Here is a 19,952-nt window from a genome sequence, read left to right as displayed (position 1 = left end):
GAATTGACAAAGGCTGATTACTGTTTTTGCTTAAACTATTACTTATATTTTCATAATGTCTATTTTCTGGATATTCAAGGAAGCCCCCTTTTTTTCCTCTTAAGCTGTCTATAACTCATAACAATTTAATAATTATAACTCTGCTTTTTTTCATACTCTGCTTTTGTACACTGAAATAAAACATTTGTGAGTGATAGCTTGTTCTCTTTGCCTGAGCCCTCTAAAATTTGGAAACTTTTATTGAATATTCTTAATTTCATCACAATATAACTATCATATTTTCATGACAATATAGTTAGTGGCATAGATTCAGGAAGAATCTGTCTTTTTTACCAGGACATAATTGGAAACACTGGGTATGCAACCAAGGCCTTGCCTGGAGTGTTATATTTGAGAACGATGCTCCTTTAATCAGATATGGCCAGACATATCTAAGGAACTAGGATGACTTTATGCAGCCAATGCTTACAAACCCTTCCAGGAAAATTGGTTAGTATCTGACTTAGAAGGTTCTCAGCTTCTGGGTGGCTAAGGTCAATTTCTTGTTAGACCCAGGAATCTTAGGATATTTGGGGAACTTCAAGAAGAGACAAATTCACCGAATGGCTACCACAGCTGAATTCTGGTGTTGAGTTCTTGGTGCAACTATCTAACCTCAGAGGCTTTTAAAAGTAAATTTGAGATTTTTTGAGAAGACTTTCAGCAAAGCAAGTTTAAGAAGACCTAAGTGGCAAATTATCACTCTTATTGCACCAATGTAAATAGTGAAGTTAGAGACCAGCCTTATTTGTGACCAAGAATAATCTTCCTTTGTTCCCTGAAACAAATAATACATTATATGTTAATTTAAAAAATAAAAATAAAAAAGAATAATCTTCCTTTGAGATTATTTTGGATCAAAGTGAGGAGATTATATCGGGGCGCCTGGGTGGCCCAGTGGGTTGAAGCCTCTGCCTTCAGCTCAGGTCATGATCTCAGGGTCCTGGGATCGAGCCCCGCATCGGGCTCTCTGCTCACTGGAGCCTGCTTTCTCCTCTCTCTCTCTGCCTGCCTCTCTGCCTACTTGTGATCTCTCTCTCTGTCAAATAAATAAATAAATAAAATCTTAAAAAAAAAAAAAGTGAGGAGATTATAGGGAAAAAATGTGTATTTCAATGAGGAATTATGCATTGTGTCTCTCTCTGGGCTATTTATGAACTCTTTAAATTGCTGGTAACTGATGAATATTGCCAATGACAAAACCAAACAATTAAGAAGATTGATTTTATTTTAGGCTCCTGTAGCAGGGAGATCACCCAGATTCATAGAGAGTATCTTGGCAGGGTAGTGTTGCCTTAGACCTTTAATAGAGAGAGATGGACAAGTTATAGGTGGAATGATTTACAGTTTGAACTGTTTCATAATCAGAAATCTCAGTCAATTAAATAGGATATGTTTAGCTTTGGGTCTGACTCCTTTCAGGATATAAACAGCTCTAATCTCAGTTAATCATTCATGTGACAAAGAACAGGGAGTTGGAGGATCTATGTCTTGCCTTTGCTGGTGGATTCAGGCAAAAGGGGAAAAGTGTGTTTGGTCTTGTCACAAGTAAACAAGGGAGACAACTGTAAGGCCTATGGGAGTCACGAGAAAGTGTCGTCACTTTCAGAACACAAAAGGGTGGTGGGATCTCAGAAAGGTAAGGATTAGGGAGATTTCTTAACTGTTGGTGTTTTCTGGGAAGACAGGGCTCAGGTAAAATTCAACATTTTCAGTATGCAAACTCTGCCTTGTCTTTTAGAGTTCCAGTAGACTTAAAACCTCTATTTGCAACTCAGTATCTCACTCAGTATAAATCTGTGCTTCTTGAGTTTTCCTTTGAACCAGTTATAACGTTTGTCTGGTTCTCTCCTAGTATATGAGTTCAATCAATTCTTCAATATGTATTCCTTTTTGTATTTGTGTAAGAGTCATGATTTTTCTTCTTTCTAAAAATTGTCTTTAAACAGTGTGACCCACATAGCTTATTCAGATTTCACCAGTTACACATGCATTCATTTGTGTGTGTGTCTGTGAACAAGCCAGTTTCTAACGGTCCCATTGAGAGGTCAGGAGATCCTGAGAACTATGCAAAGTCTGAAGGCTGGTGGATGCTACAGTGAAGACTGACACTTAGAGGTTAAGAGTTATCAAATACAGTGAGGTGGGATGAACCCTTTGGTGGAGATCATTCTGGATTCAGAGTCTAGAGCTTAGTTTATTCAAGAATTATTATTTCTGCATTCCTTGGCAATGACCTACATGTATTAAAACATAGGGGTAAGAGACATAATTAGGTTTAAAATGGTTCTATCATTTACTTGCTGTGTGATCTCGGGGAAGGATCTTAACTTCCTTCTAACTCGTGTCCCTATCTGCAAACTGGGAATAATGTTTACACCTAACCCATAGAATTGTTGTGAGGATAAAATGAGATAATGAATATGATAGACTTGGCATATAGAAGGTACTTGGTGGTAACACCCAGGTGGCTCGATCATTTAAGCATCTGCCTTCAGCTCAGGTCACGACCCCAGTATCCTGGGTCAAGTCCCAAAGTTCTCCTTGCTCAGCGGGGAGTCTGCTTCTCCCTCCACCTGCTGTTCCCCCTGATTGTGCTCATTCTCTCTCAAATAAATAAAATCTTGAAAAAAAAGAAAATTTTCTATGTCCAAAACAATGAAAGGCCTAAAATAACAATCTTTCATTCATGAAAACTGTAGAAGCCACTACATGTCTATTTTACTTCAGACCCATTAATACTCAAACAGAGTTCTTGTCCAGTGAGAACAGATAGAATAATAGTTCATCAACTTGTCAATTTCAACAGTCAGTCAATGTGCATGTTTATATGTATTCTTTGGTTTATTTGTTTTTGCAACTTTCATATTTCTTTCCATGTAACTTTTTTTTTTTTTTAAGTAGGCCCCACATCCAGTGTGGAGCCCAGTGTTGGGCCCAGTGTGGGGCTTGAACTCATGACCCTGAGATCAAGAGTCAGACACTTAACCAAATGAACCACCCAAGCACCACTCATGTAACTTTGTTTTTTAATAAAGGCAATTCACTAAGTCTATGAACATAATTTCATTTATAGGTTTTCCTGGGCCTCTTCACATTTACAAATCACCTGACAATGTGTCCAAGTTTTAGTCAGGAAAATATGGATAATGTAGTCACACTCTGTGTAGTATGCTCTTTTTTTTTTTTTTTTTTTAATTTCTTTTCAGTGTAACAGTATTCATTGTTTTTGCACCACACCCAGTGCTCCATGTAATCCGTGCCCTCTCTAATACCCACCGCCTGGTTCCCCCAACCTCCCACCCCCCGCCCCTTCAAAACCCTCAGATTGGGGACGCCTGGGTGGCTCAGTTGGTTAAGCAGCTGCCTTCGGCTCAGGTCATGATCCCAGCATCCTGGGATCGAGTCCCATATCGGGCTCCTTGCTCCGCAGGGAGCCTACTTCTCCGTCTGACTCTGCCTTCCACTCTGTCTGCCTGTGCTCGCTCTCGCTCACTCTCTCTGACAAATAAATAAAATCTTTAAAAAAAAAAAAAAACCCTCAGATTGTTTTTCAGAGTCCATAGTCTCTCATGGTTCACCTCCCCTTCCAATTTCCCTTACCTCCCTTCTCCTCTCCATCTCCGCTTGTCCTCCATGCTATTTGTTATGCTCCACAAATAGGTGAAACATATGATAATTGACTCTCTCTGCTTGACTTATTTCACTCAGCATAATCCCTTCCAGTCCCATCCATGTTGCTACAAAAGTTGGGTATTCATCCTTTCTGATGGAGGCATAATACTCCATAGTGTATATGGACCACATCTTCCTTATCCATTTTGGTTCTTTACACAGTTTGGCGACCATTAGTATGCTCTTCTGCCTACATCCCAAGGTAACCATCTCAGAAGGGTCTGAGTAGGGTGCCCACTAGAGGGCAGTATGGATCTGCCAAAGGGCTGACAAACACTTTGCTTCAAGACTTCATTTCATCTTTACATATCACTAAGGACTTGTTAATTCAGGAGAGCTAAAAATGAGGCATTTGTAAACTAAAATTTGCATATTACTCAATGTCCTCCAGATTCCAATTTGGCATTCTACTATGATCCTGCAGACTGTGAGAAAGTCACAAAGCTCCTGTTTCTGGAGCTTTTGCTGCTGCTGCTGCTGCTGCTGCTGCTGCTTCTTCTCCTTCTCCATCTTCCTCCTCTTCCTCTACTCCTCCTCCTTCTTCTTCTCCTTCTCTTTCTCCATCTCCTTCTTCCCCTTCCTCCTCCTCTGCCTCTTCTTCTTTTTAAGATTTTATTTATTTATGACAGAGAGAGATAGCAAGAAAGGGAACACAAGCACAGGGGAATTGAAGAGGGAGAAGCAGGCTCCCCATGGAGCAGACAGCCTGATATGGGGCTCGCTCCCAGGACCCTGGGATCATGACCTGAGCGGAAGGCAGACACTTAACTGACTGAGCCACCCAGGCGCCTCTCTGGGGCCTCAGAGTGCATCAGCAGTGGTAGAATTGCTATTCATGTTCTTTAATCAACTTCTAGCTTTTTTCATCATCTATTCAACCTCATGTGGACTGTTTGATTCTCCTCTTCAGAGTGTTATTGTGATGCATTTGCATCAAAAGTAATTTTGCTATGCATTTCAGGTGTCTATCTTACTGTTGAAGTGGATATATACATATTCCCTCAAAATCTGCTTGTGTAGTGATACTGCATTGGTGACATGGTTTCAGAGAATAGAAACTATTTAAATAACTTACAATATCAAGACAAGTGATGTAAAAGTATTACCTATATTAAACTTTATAGAACATTGTTTTATAATTAAATGGATAAACTCATGGTCTCTCATATGGTATATAGTAAGTATGTAGTAAGCAATTCTAGCAATAACTTCTCTGCAACTTTTATGTTTCTTTTTAGTTCTATATTATCACCTGTTCTTTTTTGAGTAAGGCTATATATATGAGTGAGTAAAATAGTTTTTGAGATCAAAACCATCTCAAAGTTTCTGTTCTAAACCCTTTGAGTGGATTATAAATGTTTGCCCTCACAATCCTTAAACATTACACAATAGCATCAAAATAATCAATATGGGACCTCTCTCCAGTCTCTCACCTTGTTCATCCAAAGATCTTGGCTACCCATATCTACTTCTATAACTGTAGTGCTTGTCTATCATGTTTCATCCTGGCCTCCCCATATGAATACATCGGTACGAATCTGAGGACATATCTCATCATTCTATGATCATCTGTTTCTCAGCTGGTACAAGTGTCACTTTCTCAGAGAGCCCTTCCTAGAACATCCTATTTCTTTGTGTGTCACTCTCTGTCCTATTACCCTGTTTTATTTTCTTTGGAGTAATTATCAGCCTGTGAAATCATCAGTTTGTTACCTGAGAAGATTAGCACCTCCTATCTGTCTTGTTTATCCCCAGCTCCTAGATAAAATGTCTATGACATAAATAAGCACTTAGTAAAGATTGGATGCATGAGTGAATGAGTGCTTCACTCATTTCACTCATTCCATGGTGCTTTTCTGGGGATCAGATGACTAGATGGTCCATAGAGGCCGAGGTTCTCCCTTGAGCCTGATGGTGTGACCCATGTACATAATGTCGGAATTCCCATCTTCTTTCAAGGATCTCTGAGTTGGTCTGACTGGTGAATGTTTCATGTAGTTAGGGATGGTGGGAACTGTGTCTGATCCGAAGTCGTGAGTGATTTCCAAATCATGGAAGCATGCAGAACTGACAGGCGAGTGGGGAGCTGCCGTCCCTAGGTTCTGGTGAGTCATGATGGCGGAGGCAGGCCAGGGACAGACATTGATGAAAATGAAATATATGAAGTCAGGAGTCAGAGAGTCAGGGAGTTGGCCGCAGGGAGCAGGGGAATGAGAGAACAAGCAGGAAGGAAGTGGTAGACACAGAGAACTGTGGGGTGGGGTTATGCATTTTTTGTTATTGTTAGCAAGTTTATTGAGATATACTTTACATACCATGAAATTCACCTATTTAAACTATATAGTTCCATGGTTTTTAGTATATTTACACTTATGTAATCATCACCAGTTTAATTTTAGGACATTTTTATCATCCCTGTAAAGAAATCCTGCACCCATTAGTGTCATTCCTCATTCATCTGCCCTTTTCTGCACCAAGTCCTAGGCCACCACTAATCTTCTTTCTGTCTCTATAGATTAGTGTATTCTGGACATTTCATTCAAGTGGGATTATATAATATGTGTTCTTTTGTGACTGGCTTTTCTCTTACTTAGCATAATGTTTTCACGGTTCATCCATGTTGTAGCATGTATGAAGACTTCTTTCCTTTTTGAAGTCAAATAATTGTATTTCATTGTATGGATATAAAAAATGTTATTTATCTGTTCATCAGTTAATAGACATTTGGGTTGTTTTAGCTACTTTGAATAATGTTGCTATGACCATTTGTGTACAAGTTTTTGTGTGGACATATGTTTTCATTTCTCTTGAGCATGTACCTAGGAATGGAATTGCTGGGTTATAGGGTAACTCCATGTTCAACACTTTGAGGAGCTGCCAAATTATTTTCCAAAGCGCTTACACTATTCTTCGTCCCATTGTGGGGCTATTCTGGTAGATGATTTTATGAGTTTGTTCTGGACACCTGAGCCATGTGAGTACCATGAGAATGAGTGTGTCGTGATTCTGCCTGGATCCTGCCGTTCAGGTACTGCTGCACATACCCCTGGGCCCCCGAGGCCCCACCTGCAGTGATCCCAGTATCCTCAGGTAGTAATGTGACCCCAGAGGTATATTGTGATTCGTCAGTCCCAGCAAGTCCTCCCTCTATTCGTGTATTAATCATCCTCAGAGTCCAAGTTAATATGGCCTCTTCTGCTGGCTCCGCGGTTTCAATTCTGACTGCGCATTAGAATCTCATGGGGAGATTTCAAATATGCCAAAGCCAGGGTCCACATCAAAGGTTCTAATTTAACTGGTCTGGGAGAAGGCCTGGGCCGCTAGGATTATTTCAAACTCTCTTCAGGGCACCTGGGCGGCTCAGTCGGTTAAGCATCCGATTCTAGGTTTCAGCTCTGGTCATGATCTTATGGGTTGTGAGTTCAAGCCCCGTGGGAAGCCCCATGTGGAGCCCCGTGTAGGGCTCCACACGCAACAGGGAGTCTGCCTAAGGATTCTCTCCCTCTGCCGCACCCCCCCCCCCCACTCATGCATGCTCTTCTCTTTCTCTCTCTTTCTCAAATAAATAAATAAATCTTAAAAAAAAAAAGTCTACTCAGATGATTCCAATGGACAGACAGGATGGAGAACCACAGCTCTGCTCCCACTAGAAGAATCCTTTCTCCTATGAGCTTCACAGCAGTTTCTTTTCAATGGCACTCACCAAAACTTTAAAAACAGATTCCCCATTTAATTGCAGTTATTTAACATATATATTTTACTTGTCCAGCTGGGCCACAAGCTCTTTGAGGACAGAGCTGTGTTTGATTCATCCTCAAGTGTCCATTTGTCAAGAGACATCCTTTTATAGCAGCACCTGTGCTCCTCCTGGTCCTTCTCTGGAGTAACTCATAGGCGCCAACCAGACTGCAAGTTATCATGAAGCCTTCGCGGGCCGCCCACCTAAACCTGCAATCTCCTTCTCCTCCATTTCCCAGTCTTCCTTCTGTAATTTGCTTCCTGCCCCGTCGCTTAGCACATGCTCTATGTTTCACTTATTATCTTCTTTATTGTCAGTCTCCACCCGCCTTCCATGAGGGTAGAGATTTTTGTCAGCTTGGCTCACTGCTACCCTCAGCACTCAGAAAGTGCCTTGCACATGGTAGGTGCTCAATAAATATTTATTGAAAGAAGAAATAAATATGTTAGCCTATATTTAAAAAGAGGTTTAATCCCTTTCCTCTACACCAGTAAGTGAGTTAGATTTTGTTTTGTTTTATTTTATTTTATAAATATTTCCAGTCATTTATTATAAAGCCTTCTTTTTCTAGTAAAAGTTATATTTCTAGCATAAACATGTAAATCCTGAATTCATTAAGTTTTAGAAATATAGTCCTATTTCTTTTTGTTTGTTTGTTTTAAAAGAACACTTTGCTAACTTCTTACTTTATTTTTTAAAAATATTTTATTTATTTGACAAAGTGAGAAAGAGAGAGAGTGCGTACAAGAAATGAGCCTGATATGAGCCTAAAGCCCAGGACCCTGGGATCATGACCAGGGTCTGGGATCTGCTCTGTGCAGAACTCAAGAGATATTTGCCTGACTGAGCCACCCAGGCACCTCAATATAGTCATATTTCTGAGAGGGTCTGCAGAGGTTCTGTTTAAGCCGTGGAGCAGGGATCATGGCATATTTGGAACTGTGTACATAAACTGGAGCAGAGGAACGGGGTCTGGGACAGGCAGTTGAAGCTGAAGAAACCTGACCACTGGCTTGCTCTTGCACCATTAGAATTCAAGTCCTAGGCGTTCCAGAGGACAATGACTGTGATGATGGAGGAAGCCAAGAAGAGCAGGTAGAGGCGAAAGAGGAAGATGTCCATCATGTGGCTGAACTGCACCCATAGGTCAGCTAGCTGGGTGCTTGTCAGCCCCGAGCCTCCATTCATCTCTGCCTGTCTGGGTCCCAGCTCCTTCCCTACCAACTGCCCTGGCTCCTTTGGTCCTACAGAGAAGACAGAGACTCAGCCCTGAAGTGGGAAGGAGACAGGATTGGGGAAGTAGGGGACTGCAGAAACTGGGCCCAGTGTAGAGAGTATGGGCAGTGTAGATTTTTCTTACCAGGTAGGTGAGTGGGCGTGAAGCCTGGGTCCACATTCTCCTTCCAGAGCGCAGTGGGGCTGCATTTCCTTGGGCTGGCCCAGTAGAAAAGTAGAGAGTAGAGCCACCCAGGCATGGGTGGGGGCTGGGTGGTGGCCAGGTACAGCAGGTAGGTGATGAAGATGGTCTCCAGCAGGCTGACCACCATCAGGGACAGACACAGGGCAAAGTACTCACCTGTGTTGGGGGTGAGGAGCATGCCTGAGTGTGGCCGAGAAGAACCAGCAATCCCCCCTTTTCTCTGTCTCACATAGAGAGCCCTTCCTAAAATGACTGCTTTCTCCCTTCTGCCTTAGCTGCCTCAGCAGATCTAGCCAGTTCACCTGTCTGCCCTGCCTCCTACCGCTGCCTCCCCATGCCCCACTACTTTCCAACAGTGAGGAGGTGGGCATACTGATGAGGGGGGTGCCACTAGCGGGAAGTAGTTTATTCATCCTAAGCAGGAAGACGTTGTAGCCCAGAAGAAGTGTTATCTTGAATGGGGCACGATTCTCGCTTTCCGCTGGCAGATAGAAGCTGAGGGCATCGATGGCAATCAGGAAGCCACTGGGCACCAGGAGGTTTATGACGTAGAGGCTGGGCCTGCGCCTGATGGCCACCTGCAGGGGAGGAGAGAGCAGAGAACTAGGTGAGGCTAGCACTGAGGGGAGGCTGAGGGATAATTCCAGTCCCTTCCTCCCTTGGTGTCCTCAGCCCAACAGGGGCTCTTTCTGGGGCTGGGTGAGAAGCAGCTTTCACATGCCTGAGAAGACTCTGCCATACCCACTAAAGAAAACCTATGCCAGAGCTGGCAGGTTCAGAAAGGGGCCTGCTCTAGGGGACTTGGGAGAGAGGAAAGCTGTGAGGGTTGTGGCATCCAGTGGCTTTCTGGTCTTGGGACAAGATGTGAGGGGCTCTGGGATTTGGAAAGATCTGATGAGGGAGATAAGGGGGACGGACACATCTCACAGTCTCTGGGCTTACATAGAACATGATCTGGTCAAAAAGACTGGAGCCCACAGACATCTTTGGGGTGGACTTGTTGATGCTCAGGAGCTCCCATTCCCCTTGCATACGGACAATGTCACGTGAGGTGTCCACTATCTCCCACACTTCCTTTTCCATGCCCAGCAGCATGTTTTCCACTGCAGGTAGACAAACACTCATTCAACACACTGTTCAGCACCTGCTCTGTGCAGAACTCAGAGAGGTGAGCTAGAAAACTGCTTTAGCTCCCTCTCTCTGGCTGCCAGGTAACACGGCTTCCTCGCTTCTCAGTCACCTCCTTTCAATTCCTGGCTTTCTCAGAAGTCTTGTCTCCTCCTAAGATCAACTCCTCTACCCTACCACCCACACACCCCTGACCAGCAAATGCTCCGCTGTCCCTTTTTAGGCAGTTAAAAAATAACCTTGCTCTGTGTGCTGTTTCATTGATCCACTGGTTGATCTCATTTTACCCCCACCATGACCCACCTGTGTAGAGGAAAGAGCTAAAGGTGAGCGTGCAGTTCTGCTGGTCAAAGGGGAAGTAGAAGATGTCCAGGCTACAGATGCTGGTCACCTGCATTGGTTTGTTATACGTGCTGTGACCGTCATTGGTCACATATGCAGAGAGGCCTTCTGGGGTCTGATCCACATCCATGCTACGGGGTAGAAGGGGAGAGAGACAGATGCTCTGGGTTTCACAACAGCTTAAGCTTCTCTCTTAAGGGGGGGCTTCCCAATGTTGCTTACTATGGTCACCCTGCCATCTTTTCGGCTCATCACTTTCTCATTTCTAGAAGAAATGTCTTCTAGAAATGAGAGACCATTGATGAACCGTGATTGTGCTCCTGTCTGAAAGAAGATTTTGGTGGCCCCACTGAATTGGTTTTCCCTATGCCATGCTGGCCTGCTCCTTGCAGAAGGATCTCCACTCCAGCTTTCCCTGGCCCTGGTACCCACGATTCTACAATGAAGATGTCTGGGAGCCACAGGTTCTCAGTTGTCACAGTGAGTTACTGATGGCACCACATTCTTCTGGATCCCAACTGATGAATGGGTTTTTCCAGATCTAGAGCCCAGAGCACAGAGGGATGGTGATGGCTGAAGCTGGAGCTAGTTTAACATCAACCCTTCCATTCCCTTAAATATATATACACACATCTGCGTATTTTTTCTAAAATCTATGTACTATAGGCATATGATAAAATTTTAACCATTCTAGAAAGTTATAACATAAAAAGCAAGCTTCCCTCTCCTCAATTCACTCTAACTCAGCTCATACTCCCCAACTCAGTCTCCTTATTAACAATCTTCTAGAAAATAAATTAATACGTATGCCAGCATTCACTTTTACTTACACAGATAAACTCATACTTTGCATATTATTATGTCTGTAACTTTTTTTTTTTTAACCTCATTTCCTTTTAAGCTCTGATGTCTCTTCTCTTCCTGGTGATAATGTCCCCCTTCTCTAGCTAACAAAGTCAGGCTGGCCTTCCACTTCCCACTCAAGGAAAATCTGAAACTGGGTGCTGAACCTTTGGGCCTTGGAGCTTACTTAGGGGTTTTCAACAGTACTGCCCACTTCTTCCTGCAGTTTCCATCTGCATCTTCATATTTGTTTGGCAGCTGTGTGACAGAAAGCTATTTGTCATCAGCATGGGCCCTATTTTGGTTGGATTTATCTATTCCCTCAGGCACTGCCAATTTCAACAAATGTGATTTTTGCAAACAAGCCCAGAAAAAAGGGGAATAAGAAGGAAGAGAACTAAGCTGGACTTACATACCAACTTTAACCACAGGAATGATGTCAGCAGCTAAAGCTGTTCATCCTGACAAAAAGAAGTCCTCATTCAGGATGATTGATGCCCAGAGATCAGGTCACAGTCCAGCTCTTGCCTTTGTTTCCTACATGGTCCTGTGTGACTGTTCAGCTTTTTAGTCACAAATCTCCAAAAATGCAAGTTACATGGAAAATGTAGGGGGAGAAAAACAGCACGGGGGCCCACTGGAAATATGTTTTATCTGCCTACAGGGACAGAACTCTGGACAAATGTTCCCTGCAGAAACGTTGCTGCAGCGTTCCCTTTCCCATCTCTCCCCCCCCACAGGATGGACGTCTGACTCATACAGCATTTGGGGACGGATTGCTTGTCACTGGACCCGTGCAAGTTTGGGCTGCCAGGGGGAAAAGTCCTTGTTCCCTACTAGCAGCCTATGCAAAGAGTGCAAAAGGCAGAACTCACCACTTCCAGGATGGCAGATAAAATGAAGGAGATGTTGACCTGAGTGGGAATGCTGTAGTTGATGACTGGACGGAAGTCCTTCTGGTTAAATATTGTCTGGAAGGCAGCAGGGTCCACCCCATGCTGGTCAAAGCCTGAGCAATTGATGGTGAACGTGTTTGACCTTCCTGTAGAGAGGAGAGACCTGTGAGATGGGAATAGGGCTTTGTGTGTCCTAAGGGAAAAGAGTACCAAGGCTGAGGCTTGAGAGCTTCTCTGCAGAGAAAGAAATGTAGACATGGGGTGAGGCACGTGAGCCCCTCCTTCTTGGACCAAGACTTCTGAAGGCCAAGCCCTTCCTGCCAAGGCTGGGGAGCATGGGCTGGTCTGATAGGCAAATGGGGGAAGTTGATGTGGTAAGCTGAACCAGGGCTCAGACCTCTCTTCCTGTGCTTTACTCCCATATAAAGCCTACCCAAATTTGTATGCAAACAGCCTCTCTGGAGAGTCCTATTCCTTCCGTAGTCCCAACCCTGAAGTTTTGGCTTTTGTCTGACCCTACTGGTTTTTTTTTCTAGCTCTATTATGACTTGTTCTCATAGTCATTGAACAAAATGTCCCTAAAATTTTGTTTCTTAATGTCCGCCTCCTGCTTTCATGTTTTCCCATTTCCTGGAAGGAGAAATGTGGAAAGAAGTCAACCTGAGTGTGACCTGAGATATGTGGGGACTTCATATTGCCCTGAATGTGAATTTATTGACTACCCAGCATGTGCTGCGCTCTGTGCCCATCTCCTGCTCAGTGGCTTCCTCTAAGATCCATGGGGGCCAGCCTCATGGTCACCATTCTGAGAGGATCTCACTGTGCCTAGTGGAGCTGGGCAATGACATGTAGAAGCTCTTCAGGGCCCTGTCACCCGCCTCCCAACCACAGGTGACTCTGTGGTGATTCCTGTAACTACAGCCCAGCAATTTCTTCTTGTGCCTCGTCCATGACTCCCCATGCCAGCTAATTCATAAGGTACACCTCCAAACCAAGGAGAAACACATTGCAGGGGAAGAAAGAGTCGTCCTTTCCCCTCTCCACCCCCTCTCTGCAAGATCTTCCTGAGTGAGGTGGGGAAAGAGCTACATTCCTGTCACCAGAACCCAAACCACCCTGTTCATAGTGACTATATCTTGGTAGAAAGAAAAGGTTGGACACCATAAAGGGGTGGCATTGGAGAGCTGGCAAATGGAAGGATTTGGTAGATACCTAGGCAGGCAAGTGGAAGAGGGGGCTGTGTGTATTGATCAGTGAAATGGGTTTTTTGTCTGTTTCCAAGGAAGCCATACCATAGATCCTACAGAGAAAGAAAATGTTTAACCCAGCTATTTTAGATGCTTTCTAGTTCTGGAGAATGAGAGGGTTTCTGGATTTTGCCCAGAACAGCATTCCCATCTTTCCTTGTTCTTGCCCCGTCATACCTGGAAGCAGAAGGCTGACAGTGAGGCAGAGGAGGACTCCCCCCTCCAAAGGCCACCTCCCTTCCATCCTCCTCTTCTGGCCTCTTCTCTGGGGATTCACCAGGAGCCCCCACACTGTTGAGCTTAAAGGAGCTCAGACCACACCTTGGTTCCTGGTTTTGAATAGTGCTCTTGACAGGTGACCCCTCTCTGGTGAGAGGCTGTGGCCAGAGGGATCACATCAGAGTGTCCTGCTTTGTCCCTGTGCTGGTATGACTTCCGGGTGCCAGGCAGTGGGGAAGTTAGGCCAAGACCAGGGAGAAAATCACCTGTTTAGCAGCCTTGTCTAGATGAGTGATTTAAAATCTGAGTTCCAAGTACCTTTCAGGGAAAATGGAGGATGTGGGAAATGGGTCAGGTAAAGCCACTGATAAAGGTCTCATCAGGTGCTTCTAGAACTAACTATGCCTCAGGGAAAGTGCATGGATCCCTCAGAAAGGGATGTGGTGGAGACACCTGCTAATTTCACAAGGCAAAAACTTGTAATTATTTTGTTGCAGACCTAGAAATGTATCTTTTTACTCACTTGTGGACATTAGGGATTATTGTCAGTAGTGAGTTAAAAATATTGAGAGAGCAAGCTTTTCTTTCATGACGTAAACCTAACCAATGGATCTCTGCCCTCACAGCTAGCACAGCCAGTACCGACCTGCCTCATCCCTTGTTTGCACTATTGGGACATCTTCATAAGATTTCCTCTCTTTGGTTTTCCCTAGTCCAATGCTTTCTTCTTTTTTTAAAGAGTGTATTTATTCATTTGAGAAAGAGAGAGAACAAGGCAGGGGGAGAGGTGGAGAGAGAAGAAGCAGACCCCCCACTGAGCTGGGAGCCAGACTTGGGGCTTGATCCTGGGACCCTGGATCATGACCTAAGCCAAAGGCGGGTGCTTAACTGACTGAGTCACCCAGGCACCCCTGCCCAGTCTAGTTCTTCATTTTGCCATCCTCCTAACTCTCTTGCTTTCTTTCCCTATGTAATGTCTCTAAAGGCCTACAGCCCTGGGGCCACGTGGGAATGTGTGAGCAAAAAAAAACCACTTGGTGAGCTTTTTTTTTTTTTTTAAGATTTTTTTTTTTTTTTGCCAAGAATGTTTTCACCAATCAAGAACGAAAGTCGGAGGTTCGAAGACGACCAGATACCGCCGTAGTTCCGACCATAAACGATGCCGACTGGCGATGCGGCGGCGTTATTCCCATGACCCGCCGGGCAGCTTCCGGGAAACCAAAGTCTTTGGGTTCCGGGGGGAGTATGGTTGCAAAGCTGAAACTTAAAGGAATTGACGGAAGGGCACCACCAGGAGTAAGATTTTTTTTTAATTTATTTATTTGACAGAGATCACAAGTAGGCAGAGAGAGAGGGGGAAGCAGGCTCCCTGCTGAGCAGAGAGCCCAATGTGGGACTCGATCCCAGGACCCTGAGATCATGACCTGAGCCGAAGGCAGTGGCTTAACCCACTGAGCCACCCAGGCGCCCCACTTGGTGAGTTTTGAAGGTAACTGCACGCCCCGCCTCCCCGACCCCTATGGAGGGGTGTATGTGTATTTAAAATCTCCCCAGATGGTTGTGATTCACACTTCATTGAAAACTTTTGGGCTGGCCTGTGTTACCATTACCACAAGCAGGATACTGATACTGATAGATAGTCAAGATAGAGAACTTTAACACCAGGATCGCTATGTTCTCCTTTTATAGCTACAACCACCTCCCTCCCTCCCTAAGCTCCTGCTGTCTGGCAGCCATTCATTTGTTCTCTGTTTCTATAATTGTGTTGTCTCAAGAATGTTATATTATAGATCAAATAGCACTGTATAAACTTTTTGAGACTGGCTTTTTTTCTCTCGTTATTTCTTGGGAGACCCATCCAGACGGCTGTGTGTATCAGGATGCATTCCTTTTTATTGCTGACTAGTATTCCGAGGTAGGAATGTACCCCAGTTTGTTCAACCACTTATCTGTTGAAGGATTTCTGAGGTTTTTAAAATTTTTTAAATTTTGTTGAGGGACTTCTGAGTTTTAAGGGAGAACACTTATTTCCTCTACTTTCCTCACAACACTTGGAAAAAAAAAGATTTATTTATTTATTTGAGGGGGGAGGGGCAAAGGGAGGGGGAAGGGACTTTCAGGCTGACTCCCCATTGAGCATGGAGCCTGATACAGGGCTCCAACCCAGGACCCTGAGATCATGACCTGATCCGAAATCAGGGGTCGGATGCTTAACCGACTGAGCCACCCAGGACCTCCCACAACACTTCTGATACCAAATTGTGAGTTTTTCCCCTCACACTAAGTACTTCTGAACTACCCCTTCTGGCATACCCCTTAGGTTAAGGGCTCAATTCCACAAGACTGAACCCCACTTCAGGGGCCAATTGTAAGTCAGGGCCTCCTATACTTCTGACCAACTGACAGTAAATTGGGGATCCCCACAACACCCTCCTCAGATTCAGATTTTTGCAATAACAGCTCACAGAACTCATGGAAACATTTACTTCTGTTTACTGGCTGAAAAGTTTATATTAAAGTATACAGATGAACAGCCAGGTGAAAAGGTACGCAGGGTGAGATCTGGAAGGGTTCTGAAGGCAGGAGCTTCTGTCTCTGTAGAGTTCTGGCATGTAGGTGGATGTGTCACCAACCTGGAAGGTCTCCAGACTACATAGTTTAAGGATTTTTTGTGGAGGCCTCATCACATAATAATGTAATCATTTATCAATTATGATCAATTTGAACTCAATCTCTAGCCCCTCTCCCCTCCCTAGAGGATGGGGATTGGGGAAGAGAGTTCCAAGCTTCCCGTCATGCCTTGGTATTTCTGGTGATCAGTTCCCATCCTGAAGTTAACCAGGAGCCTACCAAGAGTCACCTCATTAGAACAAAAGATGCTCTCATTACCTAGGAAATTCCAAGGGATTTATGTCAGGAACTGGGAGCAAAGACCAAATATACATTTTTTCACAGAGTTGTTTATAGTTTTTGTCTTACATATAAAGCTGTTATAAACGTCTGTCTACAGGTTTTTGTGTGAACACAAGTTTTCTGGAAATTATACTCAGAAGTGCTAGATTATATGGTATTTGCATGTACTGTTTTTAAAGAAACTGCAGCACTCTTCCAGAGTGGCAGTACCATTTAACATTCCCACCCACAATGTATGAATGATCCAGTTTCTCTGCGTTTTTTAGGGTTTAGAACTTTGGGTAAGGAAGGAGTTCTGAAAATAGGACCCTAACATCACAAACATAAAGGAAATGATTGATAAATTCAGCATTAAAAAAAATTTTAACTGGGGCACCTGGGTGGCTCAGTGGGTTAAGCCTCTGCCTTTGGTTCAGGTCATGATCCCGGGGTCCTGGTATCAAGCCCCGAGACGGGCTCTCTGCTCAGCAGGGAGCCTGCTTCCCTTCCTCTCTCTCTCTGCCTTCCTCTCTCTCTGCTTGCCTCTCAGTCTACTTGTGATCTTTCTCTGTCAAATAAATAAATAAAATTTTTAAAAAATTTAGCTTATTTTCATTAAAGGACAGTAAATGTGGGGCATCTAGGTGGTTCAGTTGGTTAAATGTCTGCCTTCGGCTCAGGTCATGATCCTCGAGTCCCGGAATTGAGTTCTGCCCGCATTGGACTCCCTGCTCAGCGGGGAGTCTGCTTCTCCCTTGGTCCTTCACTCTAATTGTGTTCTCTCTCACTCTCTCTTTCTCAAATAAATAAGTGAAATCTTTTTTAAAAGGACACTAAATGTGAAAAGTCAAATCATAAACTGGGAAAATACCTTTGCAACACGTAACTGACAAAAGAATAGTAGAAAATATGTAAAACATGCCTATAAATGAGTAACAGTGACAAAAAAACCCTATCAGAAAAATGAACTGAATAAATGAATTGGCAGTTTGTAGAACAGAAAACACAAACAGCCAATAAACAACAAAAAGATATTCACATAAATACAGGGAACAAACTGCTGGTCGCCAAAGGTGGGGAGGTTTGGGCAAAATGGGTGAAGGGGAGAGGGAGGTTCAGGCTTCCAGGTATGGGATGACTAAGTCATGGGGATGAAAGGCACAGCCTAGGGAATACAGTCAATGGTACTTCATAGTGTTGTATGGTCACAGTGGTGAGCATAGCATAGCGTATAGATTTGTCAAGTCACTATGTTGTACAGGCAGAACTAATGTAATATTGTGTGTCCCCTATACTTGAGTTAGAAAAAAAAAAAAAAGGAAACACTGAGATGTGAAAAGGTTGTGAGGATACCCCTGGATGCTGCTAATGAAAAGAGAGTGGGAAGCTAGTAGAAACAACTCAAGAAGTTAGAAACATGATCAAACATTTGAGGACAGTAATATATCCAGGGCCAGTGGGCTGGGTTTTGTCTTTTTTTTTTTTTTTTTTTTTTTAATTTAACTTGAGAGAGAGAAAGCACACAAATAGGGGAGAGGGACAGAGGGAGAGAGAAGCAGAATCCTTGCTGAACAGGGAGCCCCGATGCAGGGTTCAATCTCAAGATCGGAGGATCATGACCTGAGCTGAAGGCAGATGCTTAACTGACTAAGCCACCCCGGCTTCCCAGTGGTCTGGTTTTTACAGTCCATAAAGTTCCAAAGCACATTCTTTTTTTTTTTTTTTTTTAAGATTTTATTTATTTATTTGACAGAGAGAGATCACAAGTAGGCAGAGAGGCAGGCAGAGAGAGAGAGGAGGAAGCAGGCTCCCTGCCGAGCAGAGAGCCTGATGCGGGACTCGATCCCAGGACCCTGAGATCATGACCCGAGCTGAAGGCAGCGGCTTAACCCACTGAGCCACCCAGGCGCCCCCCAAAACACATTCTTAACAGAGGTTTATAATAGAAACTGGAGGGAAAGAAAATAAAGTTATTATCACAAGGGCTACTATTTATATATATCTTTTAAATAGGAGAAGGATGGCAGGAACCAGAAGCACCCGCTCCGAAGCTGTGAAATACTCCTATTGTTCCTGATGACATGTCTAAGCTAGTACTGCCTTAAAATGTTTTGCTTTGTTTTTAGGTCATATTTCAGACCACAAGGCTCACCTCAACCCTAAAATATGAACAGGATGTTCTTTTGCAAAGGATATTGTCAGTTATAATGGTCTTGACACAGAAAACCCAAAGCCACCTGTCAATAGGTGGAAAAAAAATTAGAAAATGACATCTAGAGAAATATAAATGTGGAGATGGGAAAGGGAAAAGAAATGATGCAAAAGTGATGTTAAGAAATTTGAAATTCCTGAAAGATGTGGTAAACACTCTTCACTGTATGCTATTGGCAAAAGTCAAGGACAGGTTTCTGCATGAGAAATATGTTCTGAGTAATGGAAAGAAACACATGAGAATGTGCAAGCAGAAATGCCTGTTGGTATATAATTAACATCTTTAAGAACTCAAAGGCAAAGTTGAATTATAAAAATGGGTTGCTAATTTTCCATATGAGACATGGAAAAATAAAATAAAATATACCAGGATGGGCTAAAGGGATTTTAACTAGGGAGAGTAAAATACGGATTCTTGGTTGGCTGGCATTAATGCATACATTTAATCACTCAGTGAGTCTGTATTAAGGACCCATGGTATATCAGGATTATTACCATATACTGAGTTATAAAAATGAATGAGACATTGTACCTGATCTACACGAAGATCTATACTCTCTTAGTGGAGACAGAAATATAAATAAATCTCTGAAATGTATTCACCTAATTGAAGTATAATTCAGAAATTTGTCTTTGGTCTTCTTTTTCTTCCCTTTTCAGTTCCTGAGGGCCAGCTGTTAGAATCCTTCCCAAGATCATATCTGCCCAGGAAGGTGTAAAGTATTATTGATTAGGAACACTTTAAAAACTAGGGGGTTTTTGATAGTAAACATAATACATGTTCATTGAAAACAACTAAGAAAACACAGGTGAAGATATAAAAGAAAAGGGTAATCATTTCTCATCCCATTATCCAGGACAAAGTTTGCTTATGTTCTGGTCTCTAGCCATCTGCACTTTTTTCTCTGCACTTCTCTCAAGCCCTGTTTTTCTTTACTTACTTACTTACTTTCTTTCTTTCTTTCTTTCTTTTTTTTCAAACAGAACTTAACATATAAAAACTGTTTTGTAACTTGTTTTTTCCACTTTATATGTCAGGGACCTGTTGTTTCCGTGGTATTAACTTTGATCTATAGTCTTACTTTAAATGGCTACAAATCATCTAATTGTATGGTTATGTGATGATTTGTTTAACTTGAGCCCTTTAATTGAGGTCCTTAACCAGCCTTCCTAGGCCTCCTCTAAGCATGTATATCAGATTTTATTTATTTATTTGAGCAAGAAAGTGAGTGAGCGCAAGTGGGGGGCAGGGCAGAGACAGAGGGAGAAAGAGAATCTCAAGCAGACTCTGCTGAGTGTGA

At 43.2% G+C, this 19,952-nt stretch overlaps 2 protein-coding genes and 1 long non-coding RNA gene across 27 annotated transcripts in view; 2 read left to right on the top strand and 1 right to left on the bottom strand.

The window, feature by feature from the left end:
* The window catches only part of LOC309845233 (uncharacterized protein), a 78,931-nt gene that overhangs the window by 33,562 nt on the left and 25,417 nt on the right, over positions 1 to 19,952 (top strand). The window contains exon 6 of one of the 25 annotated variants that reach the window (XR_014301146.1): positions 2,941 to 3,094. The exons of the other annotated variants lie outside the window; for them this stretch is intronic. The gene's annotated coding sequence lies outside the window, so the exon portion shown is untranslated. Of the gene's footprint in view, positions 1 to 2,940; positions 3,095 to 19,952 lie in introns of those variants that run through there. 25 annotated transcript variants of the gene reach the window in all.
* On the bottom strand, positions 1,253 to 9,998 carry LOC309845217 (5-hydroxytryptamine receptor 3C-like; the record flags this gene model as incomplete). The annotated part of the gene is made up of 5 exons (XM_082692885.1): positions 1,253 to 1,333; positions 4,155 to 4,314; positions 8,814 to 9,029; positions 9,247 to 9,451; positions 9,816 to 9,998. The coding sequence occupies 5 exons, from the start codon at positions 9,996 to 9,998 to the stop codon at positions 1,270 to 1,272; spliced, it is 828 nt and encodes a 275-aa protein (XP_082549011.1). The 3' UTR covers positions 1,253 to 1,269.
* On the top strand, positions 10,613 to 12,532 carry LOC309845279. The gene is made up of 2 exons (XR_014301179.1): positions 10,613 to 10,823; positions 11,618 to 12,532. It is a non-coding gene; the product is annotated as an uncharacterized lncRNA (long non-coding RNA).

Source organism: Mustela nivalis (genome assembly GCF_964662115.1).
Source record: "Mustela nivalis genome assembly, chromosome: 1".
Classification (NCBI taxonomy): Eukaryota; Metazoa; Chordata; class Mammalia; order Carnivora; family Mustelidae; genus Mustela; species Mustela nivalis.
The sequence above is the reverse complement of the archived record's forward strand: the minus strand, read 5'-3'. Positions and strand labels throughout refer to the sequence as shown.